The sequence below is a fragment of the Bicyclus anynana genome, chromosome 9, assembly GCF_947172395.1.
Source record: "Bicyclus anynana chromosome 9, ilBicAnyn1.1, whole genome shotgun sequence".
Classification (NCBI taxonomy): domain Eukaryota; kingdom Metazoa; phylum Arthropoda; class Insecta; order Lepidoptera; family Nymphalidae; genus Bicyclus; species Bicyclus anynana.
In genome coordinates this window covers 6761488-6775617 of record NC_069091.1, presented here as the reverse complement: position 1 = coordinate 6775617, position 14130 = coordinate 6761488, and the positions used below count along the sequence as shown (strand labels likewise).

At 36.7% G+C, this 14130-nt stretch overlaps 1 protein-coding gene across 2 annotated transcripts in view; it reads right to left on the bottom strand.

The window, feature by feature from the left end:
- Nucleotides 1-268: 268 nt before the first annotated feature.
- Nucleotides 269-14130, bottom strand: part of LOC112044602 (ATP-binding cassette sub-family G member 4) — a 40732-nt gene continuing 26870 nt past the window's right edge. For both annotated transcript variants that reach the window (XM_052883433.1, XM_052883434.1), the window contains exons 5-11: nt 12754-12992; nt 11706-11828; nt 10224-10363; nt 7581-7737; nt 6693-6793; nt 4732-4887; nt 269-3190 (exon numbers count right to left, since the gene is read on the bottom strand). In XM_052883433.1, coding sequence (XP_052739393.1) covers nt 2846-3190; nt 4732-4887; nt 6693-6793; nt 7581-7737; nt 10224-10363; nt 11706-11828; nt 12754-12992 — 1261 coding nt within the window. In that variant the 3' untranslated portion in view covers nt 269-2845. The remainder of the gene's footprint in view (nt 3191-4731; nt 4888-6692; nt 6794-7580; nt 7738-10223; nt 10364-11705; nt 11829-12753; nt 12993-14130) is intronic.

The following is a 14130-nucleotide window of genomic DNA, read 5'->3' as shown; positions in this document are numbered from 1 at the left end:
AAAATTACATCAATATAATATCAATGTCTAGGACAGAATTAGTAGTTTGAAATCATAGGTAAAAGAACAAGACAATATTTTCCATTATATTCTATCGACAAAAGATTCTCGGTCGCGTTCTAGCGACTAAAAATATCTAACGCCTTCATAGATATAATTGCAAATGTAATTCTTATGTAGATATCGAATGAGTATATTAAATACATAAAATCTACAATTACATACCTACTTATATAAAATAATTTTCAGGATAGAAATTATAAAACAGTTCATATGAAAATATAATTTATTATAATTATAAAAATCACATCAATAAATCACTTGTTACAGTGCACAAATTAAGGTTGCAATGTTTAATGTACGTATCATGTTAACATATCAGAGTTGTCGTCTAAGTTCTACGTATCTACAAGTATATAGGTACTCGTAGTTGTATATAAAATAAATTTATATCCAGTCCAGAATATACCTCTTATGAATTAGATTGAACTTTACCCATTTGAAAAAAATCAGGACAGATTATATTTTATGCCAAGGCGGCATTTTTTTCTAATGAAATCAAATTAGCAGTCTTTAACTCATTAACCACCGCTCATACGAAAATCTTAGAACCCCTTTCTACTTTAAAAGGTAAGGTTGATAAGAGAGATTATCTGAATTAGAAGGTACAACATTTTCATGTATATCTTCCGAGGAACCAATTTTTTTACTTCAGCATGGATGATCTAACGATGTTTTGTTTAACTCGCAAGTGCGAATTTTGAATTTCGAATTCACCGCTATCTTTCTCATTCTAAAGTATCGTGTTAAACAGAGACAGATGAAACTCGCACTTGCGAGTTATAAAAATATCGTTACAGAATAGCATAGCAGGTCTTGTACCTAATAGGCAAGCATTTGTAAAACCTGATTTCAAAGATAAGTATATGTTTGATCTCTGGTGAGCGAGAGAGCGTCCTAGGTTTGATTTCAACTAAATTAAGTAGTTCTAAATTAGCTATGATGGGTTTTGGTGGTGATTTTATACCAACCAGCCCCTGTAGCGTAGTGGCACGTCGATTCTCTTTCTACAATCGCAAACGTTTTGAAAACTAGTAAAATGTATGGGAATGACATTTGCTATCGACTGGTCAAATGATCGAGATCTGTCATTCCCATACATTTTTCTAGTTTTCCAAGCGTTTGCGATCGTAGAAAAAGAATCGTCGTGCCACTTGGCTACAGAAGCAGTTACTTGTCAAAGGATTCGCTTAATAATAATCTCTGTTAGAAAAAGAGAGCATAGTGTCATTTTCTGTGGTGTCACTTAATTTCGAATTCATTTCAAAGCTCGTTACGTCAATAAGTATCTAATATTGAAAGTAACAAAATTTGTCACATGACATTGACTCACATGAGTAACACAACTGTAGAATTTAATTACATTTAACCAAGTGCACTTATGTCATAGTCTAAAATCTATAATTAGAAACGACCTCCGTGGCGCAGTAGTGTGCGCGGTGGATTTACAAGACGGAGGTCCTAGGTTCGATCCCCGGCTGTGCCGACTGAAGTTTTCTTAATTGGTCCAGGTCTAGCTGGTGGAGGCTTCAGCCGTGGCTAGTTACCACCCTACCGACAAAGAAGTACCGCCAAGCGATTTAGCGTTTCGGTACGAAGCCGTGTAGAAACCAAAAGGGGTGTGGTTTTTCATCTTCCTCCTAACAAGTTAGCCCGCTTCCATCTTAGATTGCATCATCACTGACCATCAGGTGAGATTGTAATTTGTAGTCAAGGGCTAACTTGTACAGACTAAAAAAAAAAACGTTAAAAATATATTGTGAGTAGGTCACCTCAAAACTCTTGGTCAAACTATCATTAATGATAGTTTATAATGATTAATAATAGTTTGGCCATATATTTTTAACGTACTAAATTTGATATAAAATATACAACAGTTTTCATCAAATAAACAGATGGGTGAAGGTCGTTTTTAATACGGATCTTTTAATATCATAATTTTATCTTGCTAAGGTTACGTTGCACTAAGCGATCACAGCGACTACGCTCACGACTACAGCTATGCCGTTTCACTTGCTTGCGGTCGTTGAAACCATATACTCAATTGGAATGGATTATGGAGCGTTTTGAACGTTGATGTAAATAATATAAATCCACCAAGGCTCGAGTATTTTGGTCGTCTTGATCGCTTAGTGGAACGTAGCCTAGTAGGTACGTATGTATCTCTTTTTGGCATCTAAAGCTCTTTTTAATTAGGGTCAATGGTCAACTATTTAATAAGTCGTTAGATAAATTAGATTTTGTTATCTTACAGCCAAATAGATTAGTAGGTATGTTTATACAGATAAAGTAGGTATCTAGCATTCCTACTTCTGAGATTAAATAAGCCCCTATCTATTTAATCAAATTATCTTACTACTTTGTTCGTATTAATGTCAAATAATGTGTGTAGTTAATTTAATTAATACGTTTTTATATAAACCTATACAATTATATTTATACAATATACATACATATAAGTAGGTACTTATATCTACATAATCATCAGGTAGGTATTTGTTAATAAAATAAACTTCGGTATAATTTATCTCGAGCCAGTCTTATTGTCAATGTCAAAATAATAATATTATTTTCTATAAATATGTAAAATTAATATTAAGATAATTATATTTTATTGTACGTATTGTGTATATTTTAAAAGAATATATTATTGAACTATTAATAATTAGTAGTCATACAATTCGCGTTCATTAAATTTGAACTTTTTGTTATATCGAATAGCACCTTAACCTTATGTCTAAACTTAATTCATGGATTTAAGTTAAATTAATATACAGTACCAACATTATCTGCACGCTTTGTAGACTCTGTATTTTAACACGCACACGAGAGAAATTTTCAAAATTAGAATCCACACAAGCAGGGCTACAACATCGTTGGTGAAATTTTGAGTTAGACCCAAATGATCTAAATACTTGTCTGGGTATTTGAAGAAACAAAAAACTTTATTGCACGGCAGTTTCGGTCTACCGAATCCGTATACTGTTTGTAGGAAAGCATCGAAAGCGTAACGGAAGTATGATATCAGAGCGAAGGGTTGCAAGTAAACTGGCATCTCGTGGTAAGGGATGAAGAATTCGGAGAACATTAGCATGGGGATGTTCGCGGCGGGGATGACGAAGAGTCCCAACTGAAAAAAAAAAAACAATAATAATATTAATTTTAAATTTCAATAGCTTAAAGATTTTGACGGCCTCCGTGGCGCAGTGGTATGCGCGGTGGATTTACAAGACGGAGGTCCTAGGTTTGATTCCCGGCTGGGCCTATTGAAGTTTTCTTAATTGGTCCAGGTCGGGCTGGTGGGAGGCTTCCACCCTACCGACAAAGATGTACCTAAACTGCTAAGCGATTCAGCGTTCCGGCACGATGTCGTGTAAAAACCGAAAGGAGTGTGGATTTCATCCTACTCCTAACAAGTTGGCCCGCTGCCATCTTAGATTGCATCATCACTTACCATCAGGTGAGATTGTAGTTATTCAAGTATGTGAGTGAGTGAGTCTACAAGAAGTCAAACTTCACGTTGTAAAAGTAATATTAGCGAAATAAACGAATTATGAATTTGAATTTGATGGGCTATTGTTTCATAGTGTGCTATACAAAAAGTTGTTTCTGTAAAATACCTATAAAATATTAAGTCGTGATAATAGGCTTCTAATGTATGTTATTTAAAAATACAGCATTTCAAACCGTAAGTCCGTATTATCAACTAAAATTACTGTGTTCGTGTATTGAATGAGTTTATAATGCAAAATGCATTAGGTTACAATACAATCACAAAAACTAGGCATTATCGCCATGGCACGCCTTCTATGTTGTTTAAAGTCATTGGTATTCTAGTGCAGGATCACGGATATACTCGTAAGAACAGGATAAACTTGAGGAGAACATATACCTAGGTAGGTAGTAGGTACATAGTCCTTGTAATAGTCTGTTAATCAAAACGTTACTGGGATTTTGTTGGATCTCAACTTTTCGAAATGGTAGTTCCGTATTTTTGTTTTCATTATAGCTACTGTATTCTATACCATATAGGTACTACTATCTAGATATATAAAAATGAATTGCTGTTCGTTAGTCTCACTAAAACTCGAGAACGGCTTAACGGATTTATCTTATCTTGGTCTTGAAATGTCCGTGGAGGTATAGGGAAGGTTTAAAAGGTGAAAAAAAATCAAATAATTTCCGGGAAGAACCTAAAAACTGCCCTTTTCTATTTCCCATACAAACGTTTAAGAGTCAAGCGGTAGGGGTAGGGTAGGAGTAGGGTAGGGGTAGGGTAGGAGTAGGGTAGGGGTAGGGTAGGGGTAGGGTAGGGTAGGGGTAGGGTAGGGATAGGGTAGGGGTAGAGGTATAGAAGGGTAGAGTAGGGATAGAGAATAAGTGCACTTATGTCAAAACGAAGCTTGACCGGGTCCGCTAGTTTGAAATAATTCTAATAAAATTCTAATAGCTTCATTATGCCTGTTGATTTCGTTAATTTGAACAAAAGACGCACGATTTTGCCACCCCTTAAAATCTGCCGCGTCTAAATTTTGACGCTTTTCTTCACTAAGATAAAAAAATTGCCGCTCCTTATAATCTGCCGCCTCTATAAAGCCTTCAAACTTTTAGCTTTCCTGTAAAACCGCCACAGCTAAGATAGTAAGCCCAAGACAAGATTTTCATATTTACCTTGACTCCACACGCAGCACCTATAACGAGGCCGAATGTCTGCGCTAGGATGGTGATCAGGGCGCAGATGAGCCACGCCAGTCCTATCCTATAGAGCTCCAGAGGCTGCGACGTTAAGTACCACGCCGGGAAGACGAATACTGTTGCACATAGTAACTGAAATTAATGTACGTACCATAAGGAACTATAAAAGTTCTACTCACTAATTCAGATTTACCTAGTACGTCTAGTTTGAAAGAGGAATGCCTTAAAATTCAACCCATATTCGGCTCCCTGCTGAGTACGAATCTTCTCAAAATGAGGGGGGTATAGGTCAAATAGTCACGCTGGCCCAATGGTCAGCGTGGTGGACTATTTGGTCTATACCCCTCTCATTTTGAGAGGGTTGAGTTGGGTTGGTAGACTTTACACACGCAGAGAATTAAGAAAATTCTCAGGTATGCAGGTTTCCTCACGATGTTTTCCTTCGTCGTTTGAGGCACGTGATATTTGATTTCTTAGAATGCACATAACTGATAAGTTGGAGGTGAATGCCTCGGATTGGTTTAGGACCCCGGAATCGGAAGCAGAGGTCATATCTACTGGGCTATCACGTCTCTCATATCATATTACGATAAATAAAAAAATACCTTAGAAAATAATACTATATTATAATTTTATAATTAGGGTACTAACTATATATATATTCTGTATTTACAAAGCATAGATTTTTCCGGAATAAAAAGTACCCTATATTCTGCTACAAGTTCTAATTTATCTCTATACCATATTTCATCAAAAGCGGTTTAGTATCCTACTCCTAACAAGTAAACCCTTACATCTTAGATTGTGTCATCAATTACCATCAGGTGAGATTGTAGTTACAGGCTGCCTTTTAAAGAAAAAAATAAAGGTATGGATTAAATAATAAAAATTTTAATAAAAAAATACAACCGACTTCAAAACCTAAAAACGTACCCACTAAACTAAAAAGCGAAAAATAACATCATAATATGTTCTACCTGCTGATCAGTATGAAGTCGGTGCTAAGCCGGTGATGTATTAATTCAAGCCATGTGAGAATATCTTACAGATTTACATTTTGCAGACAGTTTCATGTGGTCCTGTCAGAAATGGCTTAAATTAAGACAACACCGGCTAAGCACCGCCTTCATACTGATCAGCAGGTAGAACATATTATGATGTTATTTTTCGCTTTTTAGTTTAGTGGGTACGTTTTTAGGTTTTGAAGTCGGTTGTATTTTTTTATTAAAATTTTTATTATTTTTCCATTTTTAGTGTAAAATTTCATCTCATACGAATACATCAGACCCCTAATGACAGTCACAACCCATCTAAGTAGAAAGTTCTCAGCAATACGAATTAATCAAGTCCAAACACAAGGTAGTTACTGTAAACTGTTAAGGAGTTCCTTTAATTGACCTTGGTCTTCATCATCAGACCCCTAAATGACAGTCACAACCTATCTATGTGGAAAGTTCTCATTAATACAAATTAATCAAGCCCAAACACAAGGTAACTGCTGTAAATCGCCGAGGAGTTCCCTCGTCTGTTTTATGGCTCCATCATCAGATCGATTTTAAATATTCATAAAATTGTAGTGCTTAAAAGTACTAAATGAAAAAGTTTACGAACCCACTAGACACCCATATAATTTTTGAAAGTTCCCCTCAATTTCTCCAAGATTCCATCATCAGATCTTGACATGATGGCAATGGGACCAAATGGGGACTATACCGTTTCAAACAAAAAAAGAATTTTTGAAATCGGTCCAGGCGTCTTTGAGTAATCGGTGTACATACATAAAAAAAAAAAAAAAAAAAAAAAAAAAAAAAAAAAAAAAAAAAAAAAAAAAAAAAAAAAAAAAAATACCAACCGAATTGAGAACCTCCTCCTTTTTGAAGTCGGTTAAAAAAATAGTAAGAACTACGAGTTGGTATATAACAGTGATGATGATTTACCTGTATTGGCAGGTCCACTATTATTTTAGCAGCGCTGTAGGTGGTCAAATAATACCATTTGTTGAGGTGCTCCTGTAACACCACAGTCGACTCCACTGGAACTGGAATATTGCAAATATTTTTAAACTAACAAGACTAAATACTGTATGGTATCATAATTAATTATAATTTTAATTCAAATAATTTTATGCATTATTGTGATGATGTAACATATAATCATCATCATTACAGCAATTATTCCGCTCACTGTTGAGCACGAGTCTCCTTTTAGAATGAGAGGGGTTGGGCTAATAGTCCACTACGCTGGAACAATCCGGATTGGCAGACTTCACACTCGTAGAGAAATTCTCAGGTATGCAGGTCAATCACGATATTTTTCCTTCACCGTTTGAGACACGTGATATTGAACGCACTTATCTGAAAAGAGGTGCATGCCCCGGACCGGATTCGAATCTACGCGCTCTGAATCGAAGGTAGATTTCATATCCACTGGGCTATCACGGCTTTTGTGTAAAATGATTAGGTAGGTACGTGAATTTCGCTGAAATATATGAAATAATCTAATTTCGGTAAGAACGTAGGTACTTATACGGAGGGTAGGATGATTAAACATAATTAGGGTATGTGGCTGTATCCTACGTAGGTAAGTGGAAAATAAGTTAAAAAAAACCTCCAAAACGGCATTTCATTTTGTGCCGTTTTATTTTGATTTTGTAGGCAGTTTGTAGGTATTTATTTATTAATCCTTTATTAAAAATAAATAAATGATAATAAATAAATAAATAAAAAAGATTGAAGAATGCCGAGTAACATTTTAAGTTTAGGCCTAGGCCAGGGCATTTCAGTGTCTTCATTAGCCAGACTAAGAATAGCGTGAATTACACTTACAAGTTTGTATGGTTGGCATAGAGTTGGAGAAATAGAGGAAGAGCAAAAAGAAGAACAGACATCCGGTGTTGGACACCATACGGCTGGCTTCAGCTCCCGCTCCATGGTACAACGCGCCCAGTAATAGTGCTACTATGAAGTGGGTTGTGACCCTTATCTGTAACAGAATAACAAAGTGTACTATTAAAGATGCCCATTGGATATGACCTCAGCCTCCGATTCCAGAGGGTGTGGGTTCGAATCCGGTCCGGGGCATGCACCTCCAACTTTTCAGTTGTGTGCATTTTAAGAAATTAAATATCACGTGTCTCAATCGGTAAAGGAAAACATCGTGAGGAAACCTGCATACCAGAGAATTATCTTAATTATCTGCGTATGTGAAGTGTGCCAATCCGCATTGGGCCAGCGTGGTGGACTATTGGCTTTACCCCTCTCATTCTGAGAGGAGACTCGAGCTCAGCAGTGAGCCGAATATGGGTTGATGACGTACGTACGTACTAGATACTTAATGAGGAAGTTTTTATCGGGGTACAACAAGTTATCATTACTATACTGTGTACCCAACGCCGTCGACCTTCAACTACTTTTAGATAAAAATATTGTCCATCGGAACATTCAAACTACATACGCAAATTCTATCATTATGAGTATTTGTGATTATTATTGCTTGTTATTATTGCCACAGTATTGCACAGAGTCGAAGCACTATAATAATATTTTTATCTAGGTGCCTACATACCGATTGGAATAAGGCACATGTTTCAAATTGTATATTTCAATATTAAAATTATAAAAGTTGTATCGAATATTAGAGTACCAAGTATATTTTATAAAAAAATAATAATGAAGTATTTCCCTACTGTACTTAATTTTATTTATAATTAATTATCCTAAAGATTTTCCTTGCATGGTTGCATGGAATCAATTACCTATTTTATTGTTATTATTTTTTTTAAATATGACCAATATTCCCTCCAACTAGTCGGGAAAGACTGTGTTAGGAATGGGTACGACAATAGATTAACGGGGCGAGGGATCGAACCATCACCCGTCGGTGATGAGTCCGATCGCTCTTACCGTTGAGCTATTGAGGCTATAAAATCTATACCAATATTATAAAGCTGAAGAATTTGTTTGTTTGATTGAACGCGCTAAACTCAGGAACTACTGGTCCGATTTGAAAAAATCTTTCAGTGTTAGATAGCCTATTTATCGAGGAAGGCTATATTTTATCCTCGTATTCCTACGGGAACGGGAACCACGCGTTTGAAACCGCGAGGCGTCAGCTAGTTATATGTATTATACCTATTTGGCATTATCAATCTAAAGTTGTCTTACGTGTTTGATAGTAAACTGGAGTGCCAGAAGCATTACAAGTAACAACAGAATATACCTACAACGATAAATAACTGATAATAATTATTTATGTAGGCATAGAGTAAGTATAGGGTCAAGGATTCTAAGGATCGGCGCATATTTTGCGACAGACATTGATTGATTCGTCTTTGCTAACTACTAATATTACCTTACTGCACTTGAAATAAAGTCCAAAACAAAGTAACACGACAACTAATCGACCCAAACACATTGAGAATGGGTTTTGATGTAATTGTAATGTAAAATCTCTTTCAACGCCACCATTTATAACCGTGTTCAAAAAAGGAGGAGATTCTCAATACGACGTGTTTGGATTTTTTTTAATGTTTGTTACTTCGTCATTTCTTAACCAATTGTGAAAATTATTTTTTCGTTTGAAAGAGTCTACTTTCAGATAGGTATTCATTTAATTTTCATTAAAATCGGTTCAGTAATTTTGTGTTAAAATTAAAATAACGTAATTTCCCGTGCTGTGGCGCTTTCGTTCACTATGCTAGGACCATCGATATAAATGGTTAGGTGTGCTCCTCCATACTAAAGAACGCACAATTTTATGTCATTACCCGAAGACGTGCACGCACATCGTATCTTAGTACGTAACAAGCTGTGAGTGGACGTAGACTTGAAAAAATATTTACTGTTTTTTTTTTATTATTTTAATCCCTTAATTATGCCTCCGTGTTCTTTTTGAAGTGTAAAAACACAAGCCACAACATGAATAAAGAGAAATGTGTTACGAGTGATGACGTACTCAATGACAATTCCGCAACGCTTTGAGGCCCATCTAACGATCTACGATCGATGGCTAGGACACACTAGAAACATAAAAATAAAATCTTCTAACAAAAAAATTCAACCGACTTCAAAATCACAAAAAATAAACTAAAAAGTGAAAAATAACATTGTATGTGCTACCTTCTGATCACTTTAAAGGCGGGGCTAACACAGTGATGAATTAACTCGAGCCGTTTAAATTATAAAGTTTTAGGATTTTCAGATGGTTCTTTCCCTTGATTTGTGGTGTGATGGCTTTAGAAAGAAAGAAAGAAAGAAAATAAGTTTATTCACTTTTTTAGTGTCACAAACTGTACATCCTATCTTAGATATTATATGGCTTTAATTAATACGCCACGGACTTGGTAGCACATACGATATTATTTTTCGCTTTTTTTGTTTATTTCAGTAATTTTGAAGTCGGTTGAATTGTCTTTGTTAAAAAGATTTTTAGTAACAAAGACGATGTTGATCTATATGCACCGGACTTACCTGTGTCAAGTAGACATCTCGAAGGGCTCCCAAGTACCCTCTATGTAAAAGTGCACACATCTGCTGGCCGAATCCGGCCGCGTATGTTTCCGTGTAGTCTATGTTTGGTTTTAGTAAAGCTTCTGTTTCGGCTGAGTTATCTGTAACATCCAACATTATTGAAGTTTAGGAGGTATCAGGAAATAAATACGAATTGGGATATTTAGACACTTAGAAATCTTATTTACATTTCAAAGCCAAAATTAATTGTTACAGGCGTAGCTATAGCTATAACTGGCTTCCCGTCTTATGTAAGTACCAGTGGCGAAAGATGGAATTTTGACGAAGGTAAGCCGTCCCAAAGAAAAATAAATTCATACCGTCAACTTCGGTATCTCATTCATCCATACATATTACATAAGTATAATTACAACAATTAATATATATGTATGGGTTTTTAAAAGGTAACCCGGTGGGAATCGGCCTGTATGGACACTTCGCCGCTGATATATACCTATCCACATTAGCGGATGTTTAGTATTGACCTCACTTGGCCCAAAAGTAGGTTCTAGCTGCCCCTTTTAAGCACCCATTATAAAAAAGTGATTTTATTGCTGTTTATCAAAATGTATTGATTTTGTAATATTTTCCAAGATCTTGATGATAATTGCACATTTAAAAATAAAACACACAAAACATTATTTTTGCTGTTTGCAAATGTGTAACAAAACAATTAATCTTGCAAACTTGCGTTTATAATAGCTATTACCTACGCAAACCTGTTATATTTATAGTTAAATAATTCATACTTATGGTTAATTAATATTTAAACATAAATCTACCTAGGTAATTACTCGTAGCATATACCTAGGTACCGCTATACCATTTAACCTCGATATTCTAGAAGACTACTTTTCTTTAACTAGAGTAACAGATAAGTGTAGATCGATGAAACGATGGACGTTGAAGTCATAAATGGTGCTGGAATGGCGATTCTGTACCGGAAAGCGCAGTGTTGGTCGATCTCCACTAGGTGGACCATTGAATATATTTTAGTTTTATTTTTTACAAATTAACCTTTGACTACAGTCTCACCTGATGGTAAGTGATGATGCAATCTAAGATGGAAGGCGGACTAATTTGTTAGGAGGATGAAAATCCACACCCCTTTCGGTTTCTACACGACATCGTACCGGAACGCTTAATCGCTTGGCGGTACGTCTTTGTCGGTAGGGTGGTAACTAGGTACGGCCGATGTCTCCCACCGGCAAAATAAACAGATCAAGCGGGAGTCGCTGGATACTGGCGGAACAAGTCCATTTTGCATGACTGAAATGATGATGGTGATGGATGATGAGGAGCTACATTTCCTTTTTCAGTAACAATTTTATAGCCATAATAACGCGGAGTCTAAGCAAATATCTGTCTGTATAAATATCTAATCATATTTAATTTTGTGCTCAAAATTTTATGAACCTTTGTAAAAAAAAAACATTTAGATACCTTTTCCATTCCTGTGTTGAGCTTCTTTATCTGCTATCTTTTTCATTTCAATGGCGTATGTGTTGGCTTCTTTTTCTAATTGTGGTAATTGGCTGGCGCATTCACTACTTGCGATCTCCAAAACTACGAACAATCAGGAATTTAGAAAAGAAAGAAAGAAAGAAAATATATTTAATTTCTTTCTTTCTTTAACAACCTATACATAGTTAGGTACTTGTAGTAACTATTTGTACTCGTAAGTTTTTAAATCTTTCAAATTACGCTACAGGTTATACTATCGTCAAAGTATACTATCGCCTTGTCTATCTGGGGGCATGGCAGTGCCCCATCAATTTGTGCATTTAGTAGGTATATTTTCCCGGAGCATTGCTATGTTCCAATCAACAGTCTAATTATAGGACCATGGTGACTCAGATTTATGGACACAGGGTGGTATTTTATAGGATGTGTTCTTTATAGATAATGATATCCATATATGTCCTAAGACAGACTGGTCTGTTTATAGCCGACGATGTTCCAATTAGGTACCATCACGTGGATCATATGGTCCTTCAATTATTATTACTATACAAAAGCCGGCCAAGTGAGCGTCGGGCCACACGCAGTGTAGGGTTCCGTATATTAAGTTCACTTTAATCCCTTATGTACTTAATGCACAGAAATACCGATAAAGATGCCCCACACCATAGGATAGACGTTAAAAATTCATCCTTACTTTGCACGTAGGGAAGGAACCTCAAAAATGTTAGTATCCTTAAACAACCTTTTATAGCCGGTAGAGGATGGGGAAACTTGACTCTAACAAAAAATAGCTCTTAAAGGCTTAATGTTTTACAAAAGGATCCCTAAATTGAAAAATATTGGCAGAAGACCCCTCACATCATTTAAAGATGTTCCAACACTACTTCACACTATTTGGACGGATGGACAGTCATACAGACGGACATGGCGAAACTATAAGGGTTCCTTGTGGACTACAGAACCCTAAGAAACTCTTTACGTTAGAGAACAACTTAAGCCAATAGACAGGTACTTGTAAGCAACTTACGGTAATCCGCCAGGTTGTAATAAAGTGGGCACACAAGGCCGAATTTTTTAAGTAAATCTGGTACATCTGCGATCGCGCCGGCGTACAAGGTCCTGCCGTTGGCGAGGAGTATGACGTCATCGGCGGAGTTGAACAGCTGAGACGAAGGCTGGTGGATCACACAGGCAACGGTCCGCCCACTGTTTGCCACGGATTTGAGAGCTTGGGCCACTGACATCGACGATACGGAGTCTAGTCCGCTACGCAAAAATAATGACAATTTTTAGTTAACACCCCTTCTCGTCACTTCTCTGGCTTCACGGAAGCACATTCATTTCATTTTTCCACACACTTCGGATTTAATGCGATGTTCGATTCCAGGCTGGGCCGATTGAGGTTTTCTTAATTGGTTCAGGTCTAGCTGGTCTACTAACAAAGACGTACCGCCAAGCGATTTAGAGTTCCGGTACGATGTCGTTTTGAAACCGAAAGGAGAGTGGATTATCAACGTACTCCTAACACGTTAGCCCGTTTTCATCTTAGATTACACCATCACTTACTATCAGGTGAGATTGTAGTCAAGGGCTAACTTGTAAAGAATAAAAAAAAATGTTCAACGTACGTTCAACGAAATATGTAGAACAAACAGAACTCCGCGGTTTCATCCGCGTAAGTAGTTCCCATTTCCAAGGTAATACGGGGTTAAACTATAGACTATTTTACTTCCTGATAATTTAGCTTTTCATTGATGAAAGAACTTTTCAAATCGGTCGAGTAGTTTTTAAAGTTTATTTTTTACAAATAAAGATATACCTTTTTCTTTAAAATATTAGTATAGAAGTGGAGAGAATAGCACTGTGTTTATGGGTATTACTGTGTATTTAAACACTATTATGGTCCAAGTCCAAACTGCAAAATTGTCCATGCTATGGTAGGGGGCGTGGGTTGACAAACTTTCAACTTTTACAAAATGGTGCTCACAAGCTTTCGCTTTACTATACAAGCATGTTGCATGTATACTATAGGTGCTATGATGTAATGTAGCAGAGTAATACAATATACTAATATATAGTGGATTCGTCGACCAGCATAGCTGTGGGGTCGGTCAGCAGTTCGTACGCTATGGTCAGTCGCTTGCGCTCGCTGCCCGATAGTCTCCCGGCTCCAGTGTCTTACCTATAAGTGCTATGACGTAACGTAGCAAAGTAATACCTGCCTACCTGGTGGATTCGTCGACCAGCATAGCTGTGGGGTCGGTCAGTAGTTCGACGCTATAGTCAGTCGCTTGCGCTCGCCGCCCGATAGTCTCCCGGATCTAGTGTCTTACCTATATGTGCTATGGTGTAATGTAGCAGAGTAATACCTGCCTACCTGGTGGGTTCGTCGACCAGCATGGCT